A 10000-nucleotide genomic window follows, 5' to 3' on the forward strand; every position below is an offset into this window, starting at 1 on the left:
CATACTTATTTCAGATAAAATTTTAATGTGTCTCCTCTCCTCAAACTGCTGGAAACCTAGACCCCATCCCAGTCCCACATGAATCCCAAGTTTAAGCTTTTTGATGTTTTATACCTCAGTGAGGCTCAACCTCTGTACAGTTGCGCATGTCTGGCACAACATTGACTAAGCTGTAGTCCTCATCTTCCCCTGCCTTTCAACCTGCCTGAGAAAATGTTTGTTCTCAATTTGGAGCAAATAYTACCTTTAGAGAAGTAGGCATACTGGAGAAGATAGCAGAGAAGAGGTAGAATTCCCTAGCAGAACAGAAGCTAACCTTGAAAGCCCTTATTTGCTTTTTTAATGATGTTAAATGTTTTTAGTTAGCTTAATTAACTTGGGAGCTGAACAAAGAGGATGCATGTTTCTATCTTTATCACTGTTTCTAAAGAATTTAGCCACTCACATTTAAACTTCATTAGAATTCAGTCCTCTAATCCAGGTTACTCAGTTAGGCACTGCTTCACTCAACTTATAAGTGCCTTGCTAGCTCTAAGTGATCTAATGCACTTAAAATACAGTATGCAATCAATGAAGAGACTGATTTGCTGGCAAAGATCTGCAGAGGAAGATGTGGTCTGGGGTAGGCATCTTCCCCTGTTTGAATCTGGTATATAGGCGCCGATGAATAGAAGCACGAGTCTAGCCACAGAATCCAGAAACGTTCTTCATCTTCACAAGCAGGCCTGCAAGTAGACAGCCCCTCATCTCTTCTCCCACATCATCCCATCTTCATCGCAACTCATCAGGGTGCAAGCAGCTCTAGAAGAAGGTAGAAATTTCACACCTATCAATTCTCCATCAATTGCTGCCRCAAGGACCCAGGAGCCAAGTCTTCCCCTTTCCAGCTGAGGATGAGGAGAGCTAATGCCAGTAAATCCAAACTGCAGCAGCCTGCAGATATTATGTAAGCGCCTCTCCTTCCAGCAGGTGTCTTTGCAATGGAGATGATGTGTTCCAAGGACTATTCCAAATAGGTACCTACAATGTGGCTACACAGTTTTGAAGAGTATGAAAGCTTAATAGTACGGACAGAGGCCATAGTGTACCAGCAGCCTCAGCACCAGGGTATAATCTGAAGCACTGAATTCAGAGGGTATTCAGAAGGTACAGAGGAACCTTCCAGATAATCTAGGAAGATATCTCAGGGGTTAATCAGTCCTGAAAAAAATAGGTGTGTGCAGCCACAGCCTTGGATTAAGACGAATTTTAGGCACTGAAGTGGGTCATTGAATCTTACCTTAAAATTGTAATCCTTGTGATTATGTTTTAATTTGTTTCATTATTCTTTCAAACTTTCAGCTGCCCAGTTCTAACATTCTTATATTCTGTTGATGTGTTTKGGATTTGGATGCTGTATTTATGGAGTATTTTGAGGCATAATTTTATTTTGAGGGATTCCCTAGTTTGTCACCTGTCAAGACCTTTAAAGAGGAAAAGGCTGAAGACAATATACATTAACAAACTTATTATAATGTGATAAGTTGCTGATACTAACTCCTAGGGAAGAGTGGAGACAAAATAAGAGGAAATTAATTAAATCAAGTCAATAACAAAGACAATTAAATGATATAGAAACTTCACATATTTTGGTGTCTTTCATTCTTTTCCCTGTGACACAGTTCTGTTTTTTTCTCCTAAATGCCTAATCCTCCTTAATCTTCCTTAAGACTCTTTCATCCTTCAAGAACATGGTTGTGTGGTGCTACACATGTAAGGTGAAAGGAACCATGTGTTGAAGTTTATCCATAAATACAGAGGATAAAATGTGAGAATAAAGAAAATTTTCCTTCTGTATCAAAGCTTGGAACAACACCTGCCATTCTACTGCTTAGGCTAAAGTTAAGCTACTGGGTCATGCTATTTCTTCATAGCAATAATGTTGTTTTATTATAAATCTTCTCAATTACAGAGATGGATAAAGTTTTGAACACTGAATTTATTTCTAGTATAAAGAAATTTCAAGTTCAGTAGAAACCGTTGCATTCATCTAGTTTTGGCAATGACACCATCAAAACTGCTAGATATAGTTATATTTGAACTTATATTTAGTGGGCTGTTAGATCTTTACCTAAACAACTGATTTTCAGATAAGAAAAAGGTACCTCAGAAGCTTATTCTACATTACAAAGAGTTTATATTAAAAAAAAAAGCTTTGAATTTGATTTGCACAATTAAAAATAGTAAAAAAAAATCTTTCTTGGTCTGGAAAAGAAATATAAATATTACAGTACGCAGTGAAATACATATAATGTGCTACTTGGTTTCACTGGTTATGAAATCACAGAATCTTGAATATTAAAGTAATATGGAGTTGTTTAGAAATTTCTTTTCAGAAAAAAAAGATAGTAGAAATTGGATAGAATATATTTTTCCTTTGCTTTACAATAATGCAGTTGCCTTAAAGATATGGTTTTGAAAATGGAATTAATTTGTTGTACACAATTACGAAATAGCACTGTCTGACAAATAATTTTATTTTTACAGTAAAACTTGCTAACACAGCATTCACTATCACATTTTCACATTTTTCACATTTTTCACATTTTCCACATTTTCACATTTTCACATTTTCACATATTCACATTTTGAATGATGTGATACCTAATATTTTGACAGCATAAGCGAGATAACTGAGTCTACATGCATAGTGGTAACAAATATAAATTTTAAGAGGTATATATCTTCTGTCATGGCAAGGTCAGTTTCTTATAGGAATGGCTTTTCTTAGGCTTAGACAAAAGACCAGCACAAAATCATTGCCTCTTTATGAAACGTTTTAGAAAAAGGCGATTTAAACAGGCTGTTAAGTGCTATTCACAAGGAGAAGCTATTTAAAAGAGTTAGAAGTGTGAATGTGAGAGCTAAGTCATGCCTCCTTTGCTCAATATTGAGTTGTGGGTTTGGACATATGAACTCAGAAGGGTGATGGTTCAAAGTGGAGACTTGTGTGTTGAAAAGGGAATATCTACACAGTAACTGCATTTGAAAGACAGCTCTTTAATAAGAGCTCTTTAGTAAGAGCTTTAATAGGACCACATCTTTATGAAGTTTGACTGTTATTTCCTGGTTTATACTTTTACAAGATATATCTGATTTTTATATTACCCCTCTGTGCAAAAAGCATTTAGATGGAAGAATAAAATAATGAAATCACTACTGGTAAGTCCTTCTTTCTCAGACTAACATACTCTTTCAATGCCAGGCAGCAAGGATAAACTTCATCTCTGACACTCTTTTTTTAGTAATTTTGGATTATAGATTTATTTTCAATGACTTATCACAATTAACAGGCTCTTTATTGTTCACAGTTTATCAGGATGCCCCAGAGCCACTTCAGCTATGAAGAAAGCAAAGCTATCTGGAGAACAAATGCTAACAATAAAGCAGCGGGCCAGTAATGGTAATTTTTAATCGTTGTCTTTCTAAATGTTACTTCTTTGCAAGATCAATTTGTCATTACTGTATGTTTTTCTTTTATCTACATGTGTAAGTCTTCTTTGTATAAACTGATTTTGATGTCAGTAGAGCTGAAACTGTTTTTCATGGAAATCTGAGCCAGCAGTGGAGTGGCTCAGGTTGGTCTGTGTTATGCCTACGTAAATCTAAAATCCTCCAAAGGATTCCAAAGTAGAATATACCACTGTAAGTTTATGCTTCTTCTCTCATTCATCAAGGTGGATAGTTGATCTTATATTGCTGCAGGATTCTGAAGAGAAAAGATTTGTCTGCAGAGGTGCTGAGTCCTCGTGAGCTCCCTTGGATTCATTCTGAGCTGCAGTTCTGTGACCTTTGGCAGGTGTAGGTGGCCTTGTGCCATTTCATCTGCAATACTTCCTGGGAACCTTCAGTTGCAGAGGAGATGATGAAAGTAACTTAGGTGAAATTTAGGATCATAGCCTGGTATCTGAAGTGCAATTAAAACAAATTGTAGGGGCTGCAGTTCAAACAAATTCCACAAAAAAAATCTGGTCAGCTGGTACCTAAGTCCTAAGTTTTCCGGAAAGATGTTGCCTAAAGATGATGCATAAATTGTTGACATGCCTTTAGATGCCATCCTCTTAAATCCAGTGAATATCTGTAGAATTTTACTGTATTTGGGAGCCCAGGAGCATTTACAGGAARTACATTGTTCAACACTTAGGGCAGAAGCTCTTGTATCCCACATGAAAGGACGGCTGGAGAAATAAGTGGGGTGTCTGCTAAGCAGCTCACATCCAGAGAGTGAGAAGTCTGGATTTCATTTTCTCAACAAGCAGGAATGCATGTCTGCCATACCTGAAGGAACAGCATACAGACATTCTCGGTAGTTAGGGGGACACACGACATCCTTCAAGTTATAGTGCAAAGAGGGATATGAGATTTACAGCAGAGCAAGCAAGTGGGAGGATGAATCTTGTAGCAGTAGKAGTTAAGACCTTGACTTTACAGAAGCCACAGCTATTTCATCCTATAGCTATTTTATTCTTTTATAGTAATTAAATGGACAAATAAATAAAGCAGTTTATTTCAGTCTGGATCTTTAGAGAGATGAAGACCTTTACAGTTCTGTTCCCCAAATGCTTATTTYAAAAACTTATGAATCACTTTGATTTTTCAAATTATCCCATGTATCATTATGTAATGGCACCCTTCTGAACTGTGGAACTAATAAAAGAAACAGCAGAATCACAGTATATCCCAAGGCATCAACTAAATTTCTCTGTGTTGGTACAAATTATATTGACAACACTGTGATATGAAGAGATTAGGGGGTTAAATTTTTTTTTTTCTTTCAGAAGGTCAATTTACTTATGGACAAAATCTTTCAAATAAGTTACATATGACAGTGGAGCAGAATTCATTGTTGCAGGTGCATTTCTAATTATGCAAAGTTAAAATCAGCACATATAAAGAAAAAAGCTATGTCTTATCACTCCTCCTGCCATTTCCATCATTTTCCTGAGAAAATTACTGTAATTCTTAAAAGTGGTGGGAAATAGATTATTTTAGCTTCAAAAGAAAAAAAGTTTGCTGAAACTCATTGTTTTATTCTTTACTACTTTTACTTAAGTTTAATTTCAATATGGAAATAATTCTTCTGATGAACTCTGACATAAAGCTTAATTATTTTAACACATCCTTTATTTTTATTTCACATAGGCATAGAAAATGATGAAGAAATTAAACAGTTAGACGAAGAAATCAAGGAACTAAATGAATCCAACTCCCAGATGGAAGCTGATATGATTAAACTCAGAACTCAGGTAACAGTTTTATGAAGCCCTAAATTCAGCTCCTTTTTATATGTGACTGATTAGAAGAAATATATGAAATATATTATTCTTTTTCATATTTCTTCCATATTATGTTTTATATCCCTGATTTGACATTTACAGAGTGAAAAAAACAGTATCCATGATGCATTTTCTACATCATCCGGGACCATGAAAATATATATATATGTTTTATGAAATAATGTCAAAAGGATGACATGAAATGATCAGATTTGTGTTTTCCCTTGATGAGGATAGATATATCTTATTAATAGCAATTAAACCATTAGGTTAGACCATGGTCACTTACATAAGTTACAGTGGGAAGAACCCCAAGTGAGGAACTTCTTGCCAGGATTGTGTTGCAGAGGAAATCTAAACAGGGAAATAAAGAATTGTTACACTTCATCACACTAAGTGCAGCCCCTGGCAGCAGTAATAGAACACTACTCACAGGTTCTCAGAGTTAGCTTAATCCTTTTTACATTATACATAAATCTGTTTAAAAAGGGGGGGGGGAAAAGCCTGCAGAATATTAATTAGAACCTCATCTTATTGTTGTTCTAGACCAATCCTAAAACTAGATGGAAAAGGCAAAGGAAGAATTTAATTGAATTATTTCCTGGCATTTTCCAATGTCCAGCATAATTTGTGTTGCTTTTTTCTTTCCACTATTTGAGCGCAAAGATGAATAGTGAGTCTCACAGTCATAATCATAAAATGATTATTGTGTTATCTTGATGAAGGTAATCAGAGCTAACCTTTCCTTGCTTCTTCTTCATCTACTGCTTGCAGAGGAGTGCCCTTTCTGTTATCCTCCTCTTCCTCTTGTATCCTCATAAATAAATGATAGGATCTTGCCCTTCAGCTAGGATTTTCTTTGAATTCTAAGTCTTGTCAAATTGATACTAATATTTCACCTTTTTTTTTTTTTTTTTTTTTTTTGGTATGCCTGTCTTCAGGGTTCTGTTGTCATTATTTGACCTTTCTGGGATTTGACTTGCTTTTCCCCCAATTCTATGATTTGATCCAGCATAAATGTATTGTAATGAAATTCAAATCTGCAAAAATGTAAGGCAAGCAGACTAATTAGCGGTTGGACAACTATACATATTTGTTTTGGTTGGAGTTGGTCCTAAGTTTAGAAGCTATCAGTTTATAATTCCAATTTATTTGTATATTTACATATTTATTTATTGCTTAACACAATTCAGTAGGCGCTATTCACATAAACATTGATTTAGCTGAGTTTTTTTTTTTTTTTAATGCCTACCATTTTGGCAGTCAGGTAAACATAAGGTAAATCTGTTGGCAACCTTCTGTATTTTTTGTTTTTGGACAGATGAATAAAAAATAAACTTAAAAGACATGGAGTTTCAGGGATTTAGCTGAAAATTTTAGATCAAAACTTGATCTGAAATGAGTAAAGAAGCTGTATTATAGTGATGTTAGTTCCATCTTTCACAGCTTAGACCATTGCATATGCTTAGGGAATCAGATAAGGAATTACTTGGGATCGCTTATTACTCTTGGACAAAAAGCTCATCTTATTATTTTACAATAAAGTTCAAATGATGTTTTTAATATCTTGACACAAYAGCTTTAGAAAAAGAGTAAAGCTGACTGTGGCATATACCTATTGTCATTAAAATAGTTAATAGAATCCTAGAAAATAGACCTAGAAGAGACCTTGAAAGCTTTTTAGTCCACTAATTTTCTCTTCCCCTCCATACCCTTCACCTCCTCCTGAACCAATCCTGACAGATGCCTGTCTAACCTGTTCTTTAATGTTCTCAACACCAGATTCCACAGCTTCCCTAGGCAGTCCATGCTAATGCTTAGCTCAGATAAGAATCTGATTAACTACTGACACCAGAAAATCTCAGCTAAGTAAAACCTCACAAAAACTCAAGAGTCTCAGATCTAATTTCATATACTCTGCTGAAGATAGAAAGTTTACATTTCCTATATGTAGACTGTCACATCATAGTTACTATCAATCCATTAAGAGGATCAAAGTCAGCACTCTCCCTTTGCAACACTAAAGTTATATTGAACAAAAAGAAGCAAAATGTTTACTGGTGCACCTTCAGAAAATCATTTTGTGACCTAATTTTAAATAAAATTTCTTATTGGATAATATACAGTGGGAAAATAGAATTAGTTCTATGAACACTGGAACCAGCAAGTGGTTCATTGTGAGTGGATTTATGTGCTATGGATAAAAAGTGGCAATGAAAGTTTATCCTACAGCAGGGACTGCCTTCCATGTAGAATATCTAATATTTAATGCAGCATGAACTCAAACTGCAACCTTTTAACATCAAATTTGGCAGAACTTATTTTTTGCTGAATAGTTTGTTTAAGGCTAACAGGCAGAGCTGAAAGTATGAGAGAGGGAGAGACATAAAGGACCAAGAGGGAAAGAAAAATCTGCAAATAAGCCCATGTCTCATACAAGCATCAGATTATCCTGTCTTACATTTGGACGTTCTCTAGTTTTGGGGTAAAATGCCATAAGAGAAATTCCATCCATGAGGTAAATAAATAAAATACTTTAGAATGCCAGTTACTTAGGATAATGCTAGTTACTTATCTTAGGATTCTTTAAGACGACGATTACTTGAAATTGTGCAATACTCTGTTCACCTGAAACTATATTTTCAGATAATCAGCAGATAATGTCAGTCCCACTTAGGTTCCTGTGAGACAGCAGTGTTATGCTGTACTGAACTAGGCTGTTGCTCTTTGCTTTTGCCTGTAATATAAGATTTTAGAGTAARTTTCGTAGCACGCCTGACTTCAGCTAGCACCTGTGAAAGATGTTTTGCAGTCACGGATGGAATTACTCTTGGGAGATGAATTCCAAACAGCTCTCTCTCCTCCCAAAACATGTGTTTAGAACATGTATCTGATCTTTCTTTGACATACGCAAATGGAAAACATAACAAAAGAGGAGAATGTGTTTCCGTTTCCAGCGCTGAATATTTTTGCCTCTTCTAAGGTCTTGTAGAAATAGCCCAAATCAATTAATTGTGACAAAATCAAGCTCCTGTGTTACTGACAGCTTGGATTAGCTGCTACATAAACATCTGTAGTCAAAGTCAGAACTACTTAGAGATTGTTTTATATGGCCACAGCACTTGTCAAAGTTACTTCCATCAACTAATGGGCTGCATATCCAAAAGCAGAATAAAACACTGAGTCTTTGAGGCATCTGATGACCTGATTGTGCCATCAAATTCTTGAAATCTACTGACTCTGGTCAAATAGTCACAGAAGAACCACTTCCTCTTCCACCTACTATTACTGCACAGACCTGCAATCTTCCTTTCAATGTCTACATTCTATCGGCTCTTTCTACAGATCATGGTCTGTGCCAAATTAGAAATGGATAAAGCTCATTTTGAGAATTTAAAACCATGTATTMTGTGGCATTATTTCCTCTTTTCTGGCTTCATTTTCTGTCCTCTTGCCAATGTACATTTTAACCCMCACACACGAACACACACAGTGCACTTTGCAATAGCTGTTAACAGTTGTCATCTAACATGGCAACTAGGGACAGGTCTGTGGGGGAAAGTGCAGACAGACACAAATAAGTTCTGCATGTGCTCGCAATGGGCTGGACATAAGCCAGTGCTCGTCCAAAATCCTGATAGCTCTATTAGCCCAATGCTGTGCACAAGCTTGAGCAAGCTGCCTCTCAGCAATGTTTGCTAGCTAAGTCTGGCACCTCGCAAAGCTGGAGCTAACTTGAGTCTCATCACTTGGGAACACAGGCAGACCACGCTCTCAGTTGTCTTCTCTTGTACATGTAGTCATGCCCGAGGCACACACTTCCCTGGCTAAATGCAAATTTTCTTTTGTTCCTTCAGAGTTTTTTTCTGTTCTTTTTTGGTTTTTTTTTTTTTTTTGTTTATTCAAATACATTCAGAATTTGTGCATACAGTACAGTAACGTGCAATTCTTTGGCTTTCATAAATAGCCCCGTGAATTTGCACAGAATCAAATAGTAATTGCAAAGAGCTAAACACTGGTAGTGAGAAACAGGGCATGCTTAGCTAAAAAGATATATATTGCAGAAAATGCAATAAATTATGTGATCTACTGGCTTGAAATGTCCTGTTGATTACAGTTAGGTTACAAAGGGTGGAAGGGTTTAACCGTATGGGTCAACTTTGCAAACTAAGGAACGAAAACTAAGAAGTCCATTAATTTTTACCAACATGGAAAAGACAAGCTGTTAAAGTCATACAGTTGGAATAAGAAATCCTTAAAAATACGAAAATTTGCAGACTGAAGCAAAGCTTTCTTTGTTGTTGTTGTAGTTTGAATGAAAAGGTCTTTTTCTGTTTCTGTGATATTTTGTTATCACTCCCTTCAAAGWGTGCATGCTTTATAACAGCTTGCCTTATATTACATTGTACACAAATTTGTCCATTTTAGATTACCACAATGGAGAGCAACCTGAAGACGATAGAAGAGGAGAACAAAGTAATTGAACAGCAAAATGAGTCTCTTCTTCATGAATTGGCCAATTTAAGCCAGTCTTTAATTCATAGTCTAGCTAATATCCAGCTACCACATATGGTAAGTGATTGAGAGCACAAATTAAGGAATTTGGCGATCTGCAGTTCACTTCATACAATAGATGTCTTTTTTTTATGTTTATGGTTCATCAACCAGTTGGATATTTGTGCTAA

General features: G+C 35.9%; 1 protein-coding gene across 6 annotated transcripts in view; it reads left to right on the top strand.

Annotated features, from left to right (window-relative positions):
• Positions 1 to 10000, top strand: part of MYT1L (myelin transcription factor 1 like) — a 293470-nt gene that overhangs the window by 280512 nt on the left and 2958 nt on the right. For all 6 annotated transcript variants that reach the window (XM_026037051.1, XM_026037052.1, XM_026037048.1 and 3 more), the window contains 3 exons: positions 3351 to 3442; positions 5182 to 5285; positions 9744 to 9887. In XM_026037051.1, the coding sequence (XP_025892836.1) occupies positions 3351 to 3442; positions 5182 to 5285; positions 9744 to 9887 (340 nt within the window). The remainder of the gene's footprint in view (positions 1 to 3350; positions 3443 to 5181; positions 5286 to 9743; positions 9888 to 10000) is intronic.

Source organism: Nothoprocta perdicaria, unplaced genomic scaffold (assembly GCF_003342845.1).
Source record: "Nothoprocta perdicaria isolate Ctin4 unplaced genomic scaffold, notPer1 scaffold_19, whole genome shotgun sequence".
Taxonomy (NCBI): domain Eukaryota; kingdom Metazoa; phylum Chordata; class Aves; order Tinamiformes; family Tinamidae; genus Nothoprocta; species Nothoprocta perdicaria.